The sequence below is a fragment of the Vombatus ursinus genome, unplaced genomic scaffold (genome assembly GCF_900497805.2).
Source record: "Vombatus ursinus unplaced genomic scaffold, bare-nosed wombat genome assembly UNPS02014924.1, whole genome shotgun sequence".
NCBI classification, from domain to species: Eukaryota; Metazoa; Chordata; class Mammalia; order Diprotodontia; family Vombatidae; genus Vombatus; species Vombatus ursinus.
Window position 1 is genome coordinate 2982538 of NW_020954702.1, and position 19295 is coordinate 3001832.

The following is a 19295-nucleotide window of genomic DNA, read 5'->3' on the forward strand; positions in this document are numbered from 1 at the left end:
TCAACATGCTGAAATCAGAATTCCTTTTCTGTTCCCACAAACTCCCATCTTCCATTGCTCTACACCTCCCGATTATTGCTGAAGGCATTGCCTTGGTGTCATCCTTACCTCCTAACTGTTATCCCACTGCCAAATCTTATTTCTGTCTCCATAATATCCTCCACATACATCTCCTTCTCTTCATGTGCACAGATGCCACCCAACTCTGAATCATCCTCCACAAAGGTGCCAAAATGTGACTTTCCTAAAGTGCAAGTCTGACCAAATCACTTTTCCCTCCCCCATTCATTAACCTTCGTTTTTTAACTTTTTAATCATGTATAAAATGTGTTTTGCATTTAAACCCCTTTTCAAGCTAGTCCCTTACCTTTCTAAACTTCTTAAATCATTATTCATCTACAAGCATTCTATGGTTCAATTGTACTGGCCTAACTTGCTATTCCTCCTATATAATACTTCATTTCCTTTGTATTTTACGTCCCTTCTTAGGGGCTGTGCTTCATCCCTGGAATGATCCCCCAACTCAGAGAACCCCTGGTTTCTTTTAATAACCAGGTCAAGCATCACCTTGGCCAAGAGGTCATTCATGGTCCCCTCATTTGCTAGTGTTTTTCTCTCTAAGGTCATCTTTGATCTGCTTTATAGTAGATACACACACACACACACACACACACACAGAGCAGCTTGTATAATCCTATATATGCACGTTTCCCCTGTTAGAACATAAAATTCTTCAGAGTAGGGGTTCTTTCACCTTTACCTTTATATCCCTGATGTTTTAGCACAGTGACTAGCCTTGAATAGACACTTCATAACCGAACCAGGATTAGTGTAAATGACTTGATATTAGAAGTGCTTCATTAGTATCCCTGAGGCAAGTGAACATCTTTGCCTGTTCTTCTCCCTTGTCTCAACAACTACTTTTCTTCTTCTCTATATTCTCAGAAAATATAACTTTTGGAAGAATCAGGAACTAAAAAGATCTTGACATTATAGAACACTTGCTTAAAACCAAATTTTACAAAAGTAAAATTTAAGAAAGAGGCATGAGAAAACCTACCCTTGGTCAAAAAAATCACTGCAAGTTGATTCAAGATGAAGTCCAAGATGTCAAACTATGCTGTAAAATAGCATTATCAAAATAATTTGGTACTAATTTGCCAAATTAGTAAATTTATAGAAAGTATTTTTAGTGAAGGCAAAATTAACTTAAGCAATTAGATAATTCAAGAATGACTTACCTGCACAGGAACTCAATGCAAATCCTATCCTCTTCTGAGCTCTGTCAAACACAACATAGAAACCTTCCATGACTGTAGCACCAATTACGAGAGCATCAGTAGAAGATGAGATACCAAATCGGTAACATTCATAATTTGAGTCAATTCCCAATATAGGAAGAATATAAAGCTGTAATTTGAAAGAAAGGAAGAAAACAAGAAACCAGTAACAGAGAACTATATATATATATGTATGTATGTATGTATGTATGTATAAATATATGTGTATATATATATATATAATATAAACACTATACAAGTTACTGAGAGTTTCTTCTTAAAATTAAAAAAATCACTTCAGTATTTCCCCTATTAAGAAGCAATTATTTTCTCTCCCATTTTCCCTTCTCACCTATAAACAATGAAACAAGAGAAAAGATAACCTGCATAATAAAGATGTACATTTAAAGCAAAACAGATTTTCACATTGGCCATATCAAAAAATGAATATCTCGGTGCTCACTTTAAGTCTCTCACCTCTCTGGCCAGAGAGATGCCTAGTGTGCTTCATCCTCAGTCCTTCAGACTTATGCTTGGTCATGTGCATTTTTCAGAGTTCTCATCTTTCAAAGTTATTTTTCTTTATAACACCATTTTATAAATTGCTTTCCTAGTTCTGCTCACTGTTCTGTATCAGTTTACGTAAGTCTTCTCAGTTTGCTCTTAAAGTTTCCATTTAATAATTTATTATGGATCCCCTTAATTTCCAGTTTTTTTCCAGTAGAAAAAGAGTGAATGTAAAAATTTTAGTTTACATGGCTCCTTTTTCTCATTCTTTGATCTCTTTGGCATACAAGCATAATAGTAATACTGTTGGATTAATGGGTATGTTCAGTTTGATAGCTTTGGGAAGTAGAGTTTCCAGAATGACTGAACCAAGTCACAGCTACATCAACAGTACATTAGTATGCCTGTTTCCTCATAAACCCTCCAAAATTTGTCATTTCCCCTTTTTGTCATCTTTTAGCAATCTAATAGGAACCTGCCCATAGATAGCAGGGAGACTGCTGCAAGAGCTCACACAATCAAAATATTTATTTGTGTTTCTGTTGTGTGAAAATTCCTGTGTAGAATATGATGAATGTCAATGGAAAACTGGAAATATTTCCATGAATATTCATGTTTAAATGCCACTGAAATTCATTTATCCAGAATTACAAAAGTATATTCTAGGACTTCTATATGCATTTCAAATTAACTGCCTATTCAATTTAAAAAACAAGCAAACTAGTTATTTCCAAATGAATTATTATTATTTTAACAAGTTCTATAACTTACCCCCATGGCAATTTGATTGGTCTAACATCAAAAGTATAAATTAATTTTGGTAGTATTGTCATTTTTGTTATATTAACCTAGACATGACCACTGAATATCCCTCTATTTAATTTGTTCTCTTATTCTTTAAGGAATATTTTAATTTAATTCTTTAAGGAATATTTTGTCATTGAATCTAAGTCTTTCATGTATTCTGGTAGTTGATACCCAGATATTTTATGCATTCTATAGTTAGATGGAATGAAATTTTCCTTTTTAATTTTGCTTCTGGGGTTTTGTTATTATTTTAAAGAAATATAGTTAATATTGATGATTTATTTTGTACCTTGCAACTTTACTGATAATATTAATTTCCTCAACTAGTATCTTTGTTGATAGTTTTATTTCCACTTTACCTGTTTATATTCCTTTATTTATTTTTGTATTATAGCTGTTGCTAGAATTTCCAGAACCATGTAAAATAATAGTGGAGAGTAGGCATTCCTGTTTTACTCCTGTATTTATTGAAAAAGTTTCTAATGTATCCCCACTGCATATGATGCTTGTTTTTGGTTTTAGATAGATGATTATGATATTAAAGGTCTCTCTATGCCTGTATTTTGTAGGGTTTTTAGCAAAAATGTGTTACACTGTCAAAGGATTTTTCTGCATCTATTGAGATGATCATGAAGTTTTGGATTTTTTGGTTTTTAATATGATTATGTTGATTATTTTCTGAATGTTGAAACATGCTTACATCCTTGGTACAAATCCCACTTGGTCATAATGAATGATTTTTTTAGACAGTCACTGTGGCTTATTTGATAAATTTTTGTTTAAAATTTTTGAGTCAAAGTTCATGAATGATATTAGCCTAAAATTTTCTTTATACGCTTTTTTCTTTCTCTGGTTTAGGTTTAGAACTATATTTACCTCAGAAAAAGATCCTGGTAACGTGCTTTCTTTCTCAATTTTAGAAAATAATCTGTTAAGTATGGGTACTAACTGTTCTTGAAAAGTTTCATATAATTTGCCTATTAATCCTTCAGAACCAGGAGGTTTTTTCTTTGGTAGTTCCTTTATAGTTAGAATGATTTACTTTCTGAAATTGGATTATTTAAGGTCTATATCTGGTCATCTGATAATTTGAGCATTTTATATTCTTGAAGGCTTTCCTCTTTTTCTTTTGAGCTCAGTTTTGTTAGACTATAACTATGCATAGTATGTTCTTTTGTTGTGTTTTCACATCACTCATTTGCTAGTTTATTCATTTGATTTTCTGCTCTCTTCATTTCAATTAATTTAGCTAAGGGTTTATCAATTTTATTAGTCTTTTCAAAGAACCAAGCTTTAGTTTTATTTATCACTTCTCTTTATTTTCTGTTTCTCATTTATCTATGTCCCTTCTAATTTTTAGTGTCTTTTCTCTTGCATTTATTTCAGATATATTTATTTGTTGGCTTTCTAATTTTTAAAAATGTATATACAGTTTATTAATCCTCTTTTTCTTTTTGTTAACATACATTTGTAAAGATATGTTTTTCCTCTTAAAGACTGGTTTAGCTCCATCCCAGAAATTCTGGCATGTTGTTTCACTGTTATAATTTTCTCTTACTTAATTATTGCTTTTATGATTTGTCCTTTAGCAATTAGAATTTAGGATTTGATTATTAAATACAGTATTGATTTGCATCTATGTTTTTTGTTCATGGTCCCTGAACCAATTACTATTTTATTGCATTATAGCCTGTAAAAGATATATGAACTATTCCTGCCTTTTAACATGTTTGCAATATCTCTATGCCCTAGAGATGCTCAATTTTTATGGTTCATGGGGTCTGAGAAATATGTATTTTTTTGTAATTCTATTTAGAAGATGTCCTAATAGCACTTTTTTATATCTCCTCAGTTTTATTGTATGAATGTCTTTTTTGTGGGGGGGGGGGGTGAGGCAGTTGGAGTTAAGTGACTTGCCCAGTGTCACACAGTAAGTGTCAAGTGTCTGAGGTCACATTTGAACTCAGGTCATCCTCACTCCAAGGCTGGAGCTCTATCCACTGTGCCATCTAGCTGCCCTCTGAATACCTTTGTTTTTTAAAATGTGTTTCTCATGAGGAACAGACGGTAAGTTTTTGTTTTCTTATCCAATTTGTCATTCTTTATCATTTTATTGGATTGTTTAATCCATTCCCATTTATAGTTGTGAGATTTATATTTTCCTCCATCTATCTCTAGTATTTTTTCAACTTACAACATTTTCTCCTCCTGTTTTGGCAAACACAATACTATGTTCCTTCAGTTACTTTACCTTAATCTTTTTTAAGGTGGTCTTGTTCCCATTGGCTCTTTTCTTCTCACCTTTGATCCACTCTTCTCATTTGTTATCTCTCTTTCTTTGGGGTTTTGCTTGTTAGTTACTTTGTCTCGCTTTCTTCTATCTGTTTATATAATTCTTTTCCCCCTTTATTTAGTCAAGTAGATTCCCCCTTTCTTTCCTCCCCTTCAATTAGTCCTGTTCATTAGTATTTTTAACAATTTCATTTCCTTTTTTTTGTGTGTCTTTTGCCACAGAAGATATCTCTCACTCTCTTCATTATTTATCCTCTCTTTCTTTCTACTCTAGACCCTCATTCTCTGTACAAGATCCCCATAATTACTTAGTATCTCTCTTTTCTCTGTATTCTGCATACTATCAAAGCTTCCAAGCTATGCATTCTAGGCTGTCCCCTCTAGCCAGTTCTTAACACTGTCTCATAGAGCTTGTCCTGTGGATTTCCTTTTTCCATTGTGCCTCACTCCCAGAACCATGTCAATTATTAAAGGTGTCAGAGAGGACACTGCCCCAAGGTAGAATCCTTACTCTACCACATCCTTCATAACACAGCCCCCCACTAATAGTATCTTCCCTGGTTACCTTTTTCTCCCCATTTGCCCCCAAATATTCTCTCTAAGTTCATGCTTTCCCATTTCTCTAGGTTCCAGTTACCCCAAGGAGTTCCAATGTTGCCCCCGCCCATCCCTGAGGTGGGATGTGTAAACTTTTCAAGTAGCAAATTACCCAGGCTTCGTCTAGCACATGGTACCCATTGTATAGCACAGTGCCTGACACATAATAGGGGCTTAATAAATGTTTACCGATTAATTGGTCTCCCTGCGCAGATCATCTCTCTTTACCCATAGGAGCATTCATCAATGGTACCACCTCCTACCATCAAAACCAGGCCTCCTTCCTTTCTCCCTTTTTCATTCCTTCCCCCCTCTTCCTCACCCACTTCCCAGCAGGCTCTTCTGGTTTTTTTTCCTGTTTGAATTCATTTTTTTCTGTATACATACATACACACATAATTTCCCCCTAATTGAATGTTAAAACAATTTTTTAAAACATGTTTTTCTTTAAAAGTTTTGAGCTCCAATTTCTAACTCTTTTTCTCTCCCTCCTTCCCTCCCTCTCACCTCCCTGAGATGGTAAGCAATTAGATATAGGTTATACATGTGCAATTATATAAGACATTTCCATATTAGTAATTTTGTACAGGAAGACTCAAATAAAAGGAAAATAATTAAAGAAAGTGAAAAATAGCATGCTTCAGTCTGTATTAAAAGAAGATCAGTTCTTTCTCTGGAGGCAGATAGTATGCTTCATGATTAACCCTTTGGGATTGTCTTGGATCACGGTAGTCACCTTCCCCTCATTGTAAGCCCTCAATTTGACTCTGGCACATTACACATTCTTCTCTCTTCCCATCCTTACTTCTCCCCCTTTCATGTACCCTCCTATGTTATAACATAGTTTCATAAAACAAACAAAAAGAATAAACCCTACCAAAAAAAAAAAACCCCACAACATTGATTAGCCTATAGGCAAAATGTTGCCGGGTTCTGTTCATAATATCCTATATCTTCTTCTTCACTGTTACCTCCACTGGACTTCCAACTTCACAACTTCCAACTTGTCTCCTTGTCTACATTTAGAAAGAAATTGCTTCCTAGTCTCTTTGTTGTGATTCTGCTGCTGCTGCTCTTGGCTGCTGTATTTATCCACTTCTCCTGCATTTCTGTTTTTTTCCCCTAAAATGCTTTAAATGTCTCTTATTATTGAATGTCTATCTTTTTTTCTCCATGGATGGTTAAGCTCAGATTTGCAGGTTAGGTCATTCTGTGCTCCATTGATCTTTGGAGCAACAAATTCCATTCCCTTCCATGTCTTTTGTTGGGTGCAGAATAATCTCTCACTATTTGAATTTCATTTTCTTTCTATTTAAAGATCTTTCTACTGATCACTTGCAAAATTTGTTTCTGAACTGAATTATTAAATTTAACCACCAAGAGTCTTGGATTTTGTAGCCTTGACTTTTTCTCTTTTTTTCTGGAGGTGATATGTGAATGCTTTTAATTGGTACTTCATTTTCTATATTCAGAAATTCTGGGCAGCTCTCCTCTATTATTTTCCCCATTATGGTGTTAAGGTTTTTTGTTCTGTCATGTTCTTTTGGGAAACCTATGATCCTTTGGTTGTCTCTACACATCCTGTCTTCATGATCTTTTGCTTTCATAGAGTACATTTTCTTTTGATGTTTTTTTTTTAATTCTCTTCTTCTGGATTATCCTTCACTTATATGTATTTGCATTTTTAATCTATTATTTTTTCTTTTGTTTCTTTGGTAAGACTTGCCATCACAGATTCAAGTTTTTCTCCTTTGCTCATCATTTATGTTGTGGAGTCCATAAATTCTGCTCTCAAAATTCTCATTTGTCTTTTGAGCCACCTAGGAACAATGTGTTCTGTTTTCATGTTCTCCTCACATTCCACAGGGTCTTCTGTCATCAAGTACTGGATCATTTTCTTTTGCTTTCCTTGAGTTTTCGCCTTCCTGAGATCTTTGGTAATTTCAGTCTCCCTCCACCACCCCTACTTTTTCCTCATTCACTCTCTGACACTGTACCTTCTGATGGTGGTTTTCTTGGGGGTTGAATCTGGCCCAGCATTGGTGATTCAGTGAGTAGCCATACTGGTGCAATAGATTTGTCTGGCCTATCACTTGCAGTTCTGAGCTTTGTAGCACTGGTACTATGGTGATATGGTTCCTAAAGGGTTGTAGCTGCATTGGCTGTCTATTGCAAACCAAAGAAAATTCTACAGCCTGAAGCTGGGATATACATGGCTCTGGAAAAAGGGAAGGGAAACTAGGGTATAGGTGTGGGTTTTGTGGTAAGCCTGTGTCTGGTCCTTGTGTGTGTTAGTGCATCCTTGCTCTTGGTAGCAGCTGTGTGGGAGCTGAGGGAGGGGTGCTGAGTTAGCTCAAGGTCATGGTTTTTTTTAACCTCCTTTTGTATTGTGGGTTTGCTAGACTCTGACCAAGGAGGTAAGCTAAAGTTGCTTTATCTTTGGCACATAATTTCTGTTTTAGAAAGATTGGAGAGGTTATAGGAATCAGAAAAATTGTCTAGTCCTCTAGCTTGTTGCTCATGTGACCCAAAACTCTGCAAACTAGTTATTAACAACAATCATGACAAAGTACCAGCTTGAATAATTTGCTTTTAGACCTGTGCAGTTTTGCAAATTAACTGAGATAAAGTAATTACATTTACTTATATAATGAATCTTATACATTTTGTCTTATTTTTAAGATATGCCTTTTAATATGCAAGTCCTCCATTTGCCATAATGAGGTTTGTTTGTTTGTTTTTTTACATAATTTGGCAATGCCTCTATAAGATTTTGGTGGTGTTGTTCAGTTGTTTTCCATGTCTGACTCTTCATGATCCCATTTGGGGTTTTCTTGGCAAACTGGAGTGATTTGCTATTTGTTTCTCCAGCTCACTTTACTGGTAAGGAACTGAGGTAAACAGGGTTAAGTAACTTGCACAGGGTTATATTTCTAGTAAGTGTCTGAGATAGGATTTGAACTTATGAAGATGATTCTTCCTGACTTTAAGACTGGGACTTTACACCCTGTGCCACATAGCTGTCCATTAGATTTTGGTACATTATTCTTTATTTCTTTATTATGCAACCATACATCATATTGGATGTTGGGCATGTCTTTGACAGATCGTCTATTTTTCCAAGACATGAGATTTAAATAATGCAAATTCCCATGCCATTGAAGCATATTTATCACCTTCTCCTGTATAAATTTCTTCAGCTTTGGAATGATATATGGTCATGTCACAGTATTCTTTCTCTATTTTCTTTAACAATTCTGCTTCTCAGTATATTCATATATTTATAAGAGTAAGTCATTTACTCAATAGTGACAAGATTGATTCTAAGGGATTATTAAAAGATCTAGGCTAAGGCCTCTACAGTGTTCAGTAGATCCTCTCTTGAGGCTTTCGGAAGGAAATGACATGAAAAAGCATGGAAGAATATTAGAGTATGAGAGCATGAATGGACTGCAATCAGCACCACTGGATGGGATACCCACAGCAATGGAATAACTATCCCTTAGATTTAATAAACATTTATTAAACACCTACCACCATCAAGGCAATGTGCTATATATCTCAGATAACTAAAGACAAAAACTAAGTAGTTCTTGTTCTCAAGAACATTCTATAGTGAAGGCTAACAACCCTTCCAACTCTAAATCTATAAATATTGTGACATGACCCACACATAGATATATATAATATACAACATTGAAGTATTCCTATAGTCACAAATTGATTCAGAAAATTCAGCATATGCCTGTGGACCCAAAGTATTTTTTTTAAAGCTGGTCAACAAATCAGAATTTCCTCAAGGGTCTAGGGAAAATAGGATGATAACAATTACAAAGATTACGAAGATAAAAAATAATCTTGCTTCATTTGTTAGAAGTGGCCATCCTAGGAATTGAAATAGTTTGAAACCAGTTTGCCCCACAATTTACCATTATTTGGATGAATTTAAATAGGGTTCCTCAGTCTAGAGGACCTCTGAAGACTTATTAAAGGTTTCTTCATCTTGTATTTTAACATAAACAGTAAGCAACATGAAATTAAGATGACCTGTCATGAAATGTCTGGGATTGGGGAAGAGCTCCTGCTAGAAAAACTCCAACAAAAATATTTAGGCCACAGACCCAAATAGTAATTGAGTTCTTGACCTGCTGTGTCAGAATACTGAGTTCCTCAGCAATTTCACACCAAAGGACTCCCTCTATGATGCTGGGATGGACAATGGAAAGAAATGCTAGGAACACTGATGCTGGGAAAAGAACTGGATGAATTGGAGAAGGAAAAAGAGAAATAGATTGGAAAAAATCAGAATGTGGTAACTTGAAAACCAGTTTAAAAAATTTATACAAATGTATGAGAATAGTACAGAATGCTATGCATTTACATAGTAATGTATTAGGATTCTTACTTCTTTCTTCATTTGTGACGTTTGTAGAATGTATGTATTTTTTTTAAAGGTCCTGATCTTATCAACCTACCAATCCTGACTGACAAGTATTCATAATAATGATAACTCACATAAATATAGTGCTTTGATATTTATAAAATATATTCCTTACCCTGGTAAAATAGATAGTACAGATATTATTTTCTCTATTTTAAAGTTGAAGAAATTTGGATTGAGAGAATTTAAATGATTCAAATCACCACACAAAAAGGAAATATTGGAGCAGACACTCAAATCCTGGTCTTCTGAATATAATCAGTGTTTTTTCTACCATACCACTATATTTCTACCATTACAAGTACATTTTTAATATGTTCCTACAAATCACACTGAATAAATGGCTTCCGTATTCTACTCTTATACCGGCTACAATTAATCAGAGATAGCACATTATTTTGAAGACCCTAAAAGTACATTATTCTAACATTACTCTATGTACTGCTGTCTACCCAAGAATATAAAAGTCAGTGATAAGTACTACTTTTCTTCATTATGGTTAGAAAGATAGACCCTAACAGGCTAAGTGATTTGCTTCAAACTATATAGTGAATCAAAGGCATTGTAGAGAACAGAACTCAAATACATCACCTCTAGTTTCATACGTTCTTTGTTGGATCTTACTACATAAAAAATACTAGGTTTGGAGTCAGAGGAGTTGGGTTCATGTCCTTCCTCTGCCACTTACTACTTCTGTGGATTGTGATCAAATTAATTACTATCTTGGGATTAGTTTTTGCATCTGTAAATGAGTAGGTTGGACTAGATATCCTCTAATGTACCTTTTGGGTTTAGGTGCCTCCTATTATTTTTGTGGCTTGATTGTATTTGAAAATAGTGCCACATGGCAGGCACTTAATAAATGTTTATTTAATTGAAAGTATTTGTTGAATTGAGTTATATTTGTTTTGAATGCTCACATGTAGTGAGGCCTATCCCCCACATATAGCATGGTGGTGTCTTTGTGTGGCATCAAGGGAGGCAGAAGACATTTCTATCTTCTTCTCTCTGCCTTGCCCTCCTTCTGCAAAGGAGACATTAACTCCTGCCAGAAGGGGAAGCAGGAAGTTGGGCTAGAGGTCACTCTGCTCTCCTTAGAGAAAGGGGAACTGGGTTAGAATTCTATCTATCTTCTCATTTAAATATGATTAGTCTAGGGGATGTTATTTTCAGGTCAACATAACTTCTGATCACTGTTCATTATTGGAGAAGAGGAAGAGCCCACCTTTTCTATCCAAGGCTTGACAACTTTCCCACTAAAAAAGTTTTACAATGAACACACAGTGAAATAGCAAAGAAACCTATTTAAATTACAGCAAACCAGAAATCAGAGAAGGCAAACATATGAAAATATATACTAGACAATACTGAGTGAAGAAGCTCTTCCACTGGGAGTGAGATAACTCAGCTCAACCAAGAGGGAGAAAGAGAAAGAGAGTCCTAGGTCTCACCCAAGGGGAAACTCCTCGACATCTCTTCTGTAGCTAGCTGGGGTTAGAGATATAATGGAAACTGCTTGCTCCTGCCATGTCTTCCAAGAATCTTTTCCTTCATCAACTTGAAGTGGTGTTGGCTTCTTTCATCTTCCTTCTTGAACCTGGAAGCCAGAAGTGTCCTAAGCAACTGCAGGTCCTAAAGTGACTTAAAAGTAGAAAGTCTGAAGAAGACTGAAGAAGGCTGGTGCTTTCTTGCTCTTGCCAACTCCTCCCTGCCCCTCATGCAGGGCAGGGTCTTCATTTCAACTAATAAAGAAAAAGTCTTCTACCAATGGGCTTTGGAACTGGAGTTACACATTAAAAATAGAAAAATAAAAATTCAAGTTCATACCTGAGGCAGGATAGTGATACAGAATGATTTACTGGAGTTCTCATCTCTTAGGTATATGGAAATATTGGGAAAATATGACCAAGGTGTTTCGTAGTTCCAGCATGCAAGCTGAGAACCAGTCCAAAATCCTTCAGAAAATTCTGAAATCTAAGGGGAAAAAAGGGGCTATGTGAAAAACAAATATTACAACTGAGTATTTATTAGCTGCCTATATCAATTGTCTTTCTCATCACCTTGTCTATTATCTACGTTATCTCAAATATTAATTAGTATTAAGATTATCAACCTAACTTGAATAATTTGCTTTTAGTCTGTAGCAGAAAGTAATGTATATAGATTTTAAAATCTACCAATAAGAATATACCAATACTCTCAGCTAACGGTGTCAAACTTATATAGAAATGGGGCCACAACAAGTTTCCCTGTAGGCTGTAAATTGACTTAGTTTAAAAATGTAATGTTATCTACATTTTATTGTATTTTTATTTATTTTGCTAAATATTTCCCAATTATATTTTAATCTGGATGAGGCAGCACATTCCTACTTTCTGTTTGACAGCTCTGCTCCAGAAGATATTAAAGTAATTACTACTGAGGCAGAATGTCTCCTTCAAAAAGTCTTACAGCTAGTTAAATTGATAAAACCTCTAATTGAACTATACGGCACTGGTCTATAGGGTCTGCATGCTTCTCTATCAGTTGTTACATTTTTAAACTAATTTTTACCAGGCAACAGGTAAAGAACAAATGAAAACAACATAACCATTTCCAAAAAAGGAATATTCATACAAGACAAATTGATACATTTTCCAGAGTAAATTGTTTAACTTCACCCCCTAGAGAGTGGAGATACTTAGGTGTGAACTCCTTGCTCTCTATGAAGGTATGGGATATATGCTTGGTTTCCCAGAAGCCAGCTCTGATGGAGCTTGGAAATTCCATGTATTAGTAGGTCTCAAGCATTCCAAGATAACTTTGAGTATATTCTCCAAAGCAGGCCAAATGGGTTTGGTAGAAATAGCACCGTACTTGGAGTCAGAGGACCTTGGCAATTCATACCATCTGTCTGGGTTGTAGCTTCTTCATCTCTAAAATGAAAGGGTTGTACTGTGTTTTTTATTCCTCTAACTTTTCCTAATGATCAACTAAAAAAAGGTAACACCCTCCCCTTTCCGTGGCAGTTCTTCCAGCAATAAGTAGTTTTTACAGAGCTATAAGTTTCAATGTACTACTTTTTAAATGTACAAATAAGATGATACATTTTTTGAAGTTAAAAAAAAAGAAGCTGAAGGAATGTTATATGGAAATGGGATCACACTTGTTCTTTGGTTCCAAGAAATACAATTAGGAGCAAAGGGTAGAAGAGGCAGAAAGGTAAATTTAAGTGTGATGTAAGGGTAAGGTGATGTTGAAACAGTTGCCTAAGAAGCTGTATATATCAAATTACTCCTCTTCCTCCTCCTCCTCCTCCTCCTCCAATTACAGCAGCATTTATACAGCACTTTAAGATTTACAAATACTATCCCATTTGTTCCTCACAAAAAGCCAAGGAGTCAAGTGCTGTTGTAATATCCATTTTTACAGATGAGGAAACTGAAGCAAATAGAAACTGAAGCCACCAGAAGTTAAATAACTTACTCAAGCATAGAGCTAGTCAATGCCAAAGGTGGAATTTGAATTCATATCTTCTTGACTCCAAGTCTAGAGCTCTTTCTGCTATGTTACCTATACCCTTTGACCAAGAGATTTCACTGCTATGCAGATACCCCAAGGAAGTCAATGACAAAATATAGTACCACTTTTTGCAGTATCAAAGAATTTGAGTCAAAGTAGGTGACTATCAGTTACTGGCTAAACAAAATGTAGTACATGAATGTAATATATTATTAGGCTATAAGAATCAGTGAATGTGATGAACATAGAGAAACATGGCAAGGCTTATGTGATCTGATGCATACTGAAATAATAAGAACCAGGAAAACAGTACACACGATGACTGCAACAATATCAATGGAAAGAACAATAACAAAATAATTAAAATGGAATGTCACAAAATTATACATCTAATTATAAAAATTATAAAATTATCAAGCTTGGCCCCAAAGAAAGGATATGTGAAGTCATCTCCACCCCCCCCATTTGTTTGATCTGTATAGCAACCCTGTGACATAGGTGCTATTATAATTTAACAAATGACCACATCTTATTGCAACAGTGGATTAGACTTGATGATAGACTTTTTTTTTTTTGGTGAGGTGATTGGCATTAAGTGACTTACCCAGAGTCACACAGCTAGTGAGTGTTATGTGTCTGAGGCCAGGGCTAGTGCTCTATCCACTGTGCCATTTAGCTGTCCCAATGATAGACTTTTTAATTGGAAACTTGTTCCTATAGTGATGCACTCAGTTTCCCAAAGGGCATACTGACCTTTTCTTTGATTTTCTAAATTACGTAAAAATATCTACAATTTATATTCAATTGTGTAAAAATGTTAACGGTTACTGAATTTAGTGAGAAATTTGTCAGCGTTTTACAGTACTTTTGTAGACAAGACAGAAAACTTCCTTCGCTCCATAACCTTCCAAGCTGGTCTACGATTAGCATTGGAGTAGGAGAATTATAAAACTGTGGAGTTGGAAGGGAACTCAGCACTGATCTAGTCTAACTTATTCATGGAAATAATTCCCACAATATTAAATCCAAAAAGTAATCATCCACTCTCTGTTTGTATATCTCTAAATGAAAGGAGGCCACCACTTTGGGAGAGAGTATATTCAACTTTTGGGCTGCTATAATTTCTAGGAAGTTTATCCTGACATCAAGCCTAACTATGTCTTTTTTCAACATTTATCCATTGCTATTGGTTTTACTTTCTGGAGTCAAAGAGAGCAAATCTAATTTTCCCTCACATAATAGCCCTTCAGATACTTCCAGAAAGTTATCATGTCTGCTCTGAGTATTTTTTTCTCCAGGCTAAACATGCCCAGTTCCTTCAACTTATCCTTATATGACATAGCCTTTCATCATCTTGGTTGCCTTCCTCTAGACACTCTCCAGTTTAATAATTACTCAACATAATATTCTGATAAAAGCAGAATACAGTGGGACTATCTCTTCCTTGTTTCTGGAAAATATACCTCTTTTAATATCTTCTAAAATAGCATTAGCTTCTTTGGCTTTCACATCACATTGCTGACTCATATTGTATTTCCATTAGAATCCCCAGATCATTTTTAGACAAATTGCTATTTTACCATGCCTTTCATATCTGGTACTTGTAAAGTCAATTTTTTCTGGTACCCAAATGTAAGACTTAACATTTATTCCCATCAGATTCATCTTACTAGATTCTGTTTAATCCTCTGCAAATTTGATGAGCACAAGCCTTTATCCAAGTCACTGATAAAAATGTTAAATTGTACGTGATTTTACCTTCTTAATATTCAACTCACTTTCATTTCCCCCTTTCATCTAACCTGCTTTACGATGAAGTATATCCATCTAGAGCCATAGTTCAGTAATGAGTTTCTTTTCTGAAGCAACTCTCTTTGTATTTTCCCTAATCTCTATGATTCATTAACTTGTGTTTGCCAGGGCAAAAATTCCTTTCCTCTGATGATTCTTACATTTTCATCTCAGCTATACTTCTCATGAGGCCTTCTTTTATAACCCTCTTCTGACCTTTTCCAGTATGCCTTTCGAAACCTCTATTCTGTTGTTAAACTCCCTTCTCTCCTAGACCTCTTCCACTTTCTGGCACTCAAATAAGCCTAGAAAATAATAATTGCCAGGAAGTTTCCCCTAATATCAAGCCCAAATTTGTCTCTGCAACTTCCACCCATTGCTTCTGGTTGGGCTCTCTAGAGACAAACAGAACAAAATGAATTACTCTTCCATATACTAGCCTTCAAATACTTGAAAACAATTATTATTTGCGTCCTCCACCCCTAAGTCTTTTCTTCTCCAGTGATATGTAGCCAATTACAATGATAATATAAATGGAAATAATCAAAGATATGATTATACATGTTAAATGTAATAACTAATCTTGGTTACATTGATAAAATGGTTAATTGTTACAAATAATACAAACATAATATTACAAATATATTTCACAAATATAAATTGTATTACAAATAGTGTTACATGTATTATAAATATATAACATTGTATATATAATTATATATTACAAACAATACATAATTTATACATGTACATATATAATTTATTACAAATACATTGTTACAACAAATTTATATTTATATTATATAGAAAATATTCTAAATATTTATACTAATTGGTTACAATGATATTTATTATGATAACATATAAATATAAATATGATATTTACATTGATACAATTGGTTACAATGATAAAAGCTTCTTTCTTCTTACTAGAGAGATGATTGACTACAGGTGTAAAACACTGCCTAAGTTGCCATATGTCATATGGCAGTTTGTTTTTAACCATTTTCCTTTGCAATAAAAGGTTTTATGGGCCTAGGAGATAAGCTGGTTCTTGGGAAAGAACAGTGAGGCAAAAAAATCTAAAAGAATAAATAAGTATAAGAAAGAAACTCCAATAGACATGATTTCTAGTTTCTACATGATCATTTACAAAATTAATTCCTGTTTTCCCCGAGAAGACAAGTTATGATTACACTTACCAAAGATGTGTGGGAAATTGCTTCAATCACGGCATCAAAAACTTTTGGAGGCAGATGCAACAGAGTGGTGCCACTATCCACAATGGCTTTATCTATATTGTACTAAAGAAAAGAGAGGGGAAAATAACATGTGGAACATATGGTATTATAGGTACATAAACTGATGAAGGCCCTTTTTTCAAAGGAATTATCCAACTGAATATTTTTAAAGACAGCTGCAACACATCTTCTATAGATTTGACAATATTCTCTCTCAATGGGAGCTGAATGCAGGGGAAACAAATTAATGTTATAAATTGATTTAATTGAAATAAACTTGAATATTTATGAAGCACCTACTACATGTAATGCAAGGTGCTAGGCATAATACAAAGATATAGATAACATGGGTCCTCTCAAGGGGTCTAAAGCCTCAATTAAAGAAAGAAAAATATAAACTTAGCTGTTACAAGAGAATGTATCATTGTAGAGGTCCTGGTAAGTCAAGGCAAAATGCTATGAGAAATCTGTGGAGTTAGAAATCACTTTTATCTGAGAAGAGTTAAGGAAGAATGTTGCACCTGAGTTGTACCTTGAAGGAAGAGAGGGACTTCAACACTCATAGTGGGGGACAGCATGAGCAAAAAAATTGAGAAAGGACAAAGACAATTACAAGGGATTCAGTTTAGTTCTATTTGTACCATAAATATGTGAATGTGGTACTATGAGATAAGGTTGGAAAGCCAACCCTCTAAATATAGAGGGATTGGATGTCAGGGTTAAGGTTTCTTATATGTTATTCAGAAGTCAGTGGAGAACCATGGAAGATTTTTGAGTAGTGGAATTATATAATTGCAGAAATACATTAGAAAGATTATTCAGTTAGTCGTATGAAAGATAGATAAAACAAGATATTCTCTAGAGTAACACTTCTTATACTGTGGGTCATGACTCCATACCAGGTCACAAAAAATTAGGCAATAGTAAAAGCTTTCTAAAAGCTCAATGACCAAAAATTAATTAAAAATCAAACATGAATCTGAGGTGCTTCTGGCAGCACCTTTACTTGTTGCCCATGTTGCATCATGCAACTTCACTGCAGCCTTGGTTCTGAACACACAGCACATGCACTTTGCACTGTACATGCCCTCAGGCCATGCAGCATCAACAAATGTTACCAAAATGTGAATGGGGTCCCAAGTGGAAAAAAAAAAGTTTAAGAAGTCCTGCTAGAGAAAGAAAAGTCTAATCTAGAAAAGAAACATTTAGGATGTAATGGATTCAGAAGGTATTATGAATGACTTATCTGGAAAATGTAGGTGAAGTTAAAAAGAAGAATCAAAAATGACTAATAGCTTTCAAGTCTAGATTACTGAAAGGATAGTGTTACCACCAACAAAAATGGAGAAGAGACTTCTGTGTTGTAGTTACTTAATGAATATCGATCATTATAAATTTGTTGAAGTCAGATGAGCATTAGAGGATTAGGGGATTGGAAAGATAATGAATTTAGATTTGGATAAATTTCATTTGGAGAAATTCAATTTCTAGCTGACTGAAGGATATGTCTATTTGGATGTTTTACAATGAACACTGTAAATGATGGACATGTCCTTCAGGCAGTTGGAAATATGTGAATGAATTTTGGGGAGAGATTAGGCCTAAAGAAAGAGATTTGGGAGTCATTTACTAGGAAGTAATTATTAAAGACGTGGACATGAATGAAATTACCATAGAGAATGCAAAGAAGAGAAGGACAAGATCTTACAAGATAAAAGAAATAAGAAGAGAACTATGAGGGTCACAAAACAAAGGTAGGATAAAATATCAAAGAAGGAAAAATCAAAATCACCTAAAATGTGGTGTCTAGAACTGAACTTCATACTACAGATGTAGTCTGATTAATGCAAGTCAGTGAGGCTATCACCTCCCTCATCCTGAATACTAAGACTTTCTTTTAAAAAATTATCTATTTTAAAAAATTGATAAAAATTCACTTTCTTTCTCCTTTCTCCAACTTCTCCTTCCCCTATTGAGAATGAAAAAAAAGACCCTTATTACAAATATATATAGTCAAGCAAAACATATTTTTTAAAAATATGTCTTATTCTGTACTCTGAATCCTTCACCTCTCTCAGAGGTAGGTGGTATGTTTCATCATTAGTGTTCTGGATTTGTGGTTAGTTGTTATGTTGATGTTGAGTTCCTAATTTTTTCAAAGATGTTTGTCTTTACCATATTGTTGTCTGTATAGATTATTCTCCTGGTTCCATTCACTTGACTCTGCATCAGTTCATATAAGACTGCCCAACTTTCTCTGAAACCATCTCCTTCATCATTTCTTAAAGCACTATAATATTCTATCATGTTTATACATCATAATTTGTTTAGCCATTCTGTAATTAATGGTACTCTCTCATTCTCATTTACTGCTACCTCAAAAAGCTACATTTTTAGATTTTGTTCTGTTTATGAATAACCCCTTAATCCATCCTCCCTCTGATTGCTCATTCTCCCTTTCCACCTTTCTCTCCAATTTCCCTGTAAAATGTATTTGTGTACTCAACTGTCTGTTTGTGGGTTCTTCCCTCCTTTGACCAGTTCAAATGTGAGTAAAGTTCAAGTGTCAGCCATTCCCTACATTCCCTCTTCCTTGTTTCTATAGATGTCTATAGATATTTAAGTACCTTCAGTAGAAGATGAAAGACAGAAAATGTGGGATGTAGTCAGTGGGAGAGGAAGAGCTCAACATTATGAAGCAAAACTGAGTTCTTATCCAAACCAATCTAATCAAACATTTATTACAGTCAATTCTCATTATTTGCAGATTTCATACTTGTGAATTCACTTGCTTATTAAGATTTGTTTGTAACCCCAAAATCAATACTGTAGCATTTC

At 34.7% G+C, this 19295-nt stretch overlaps 1 protein-coding gene across 1 annotated transcript in view; it reads right to left on the bottom strand.

The window, feature by feature from the left end:
• BACE2 (beta-secretase 2) overlaps positions 1-19295 on the bottom strand; it is a 125781-nt gene that overhangs the window by 24450 nt on the left and 82036 nt on the right. Inside the window, exons 6-8 of the mRNA XM_027843654.1 lie at positions 16419-16520; positions 11752-11898; positions 1242-1410 (exon numbers count right to left, since the gene is read on the bottom strand). Of these exons, the coding sequence (XP_027699455.1) occupies positions 1242-1410; positions 11752-11898; positions 16419-16520 (418 nt within the window). The remainder of the gene's footprint in view (positions 1-1241; positions 1411-11751; positions 11899-16418; positions 16521-19295) is intronic.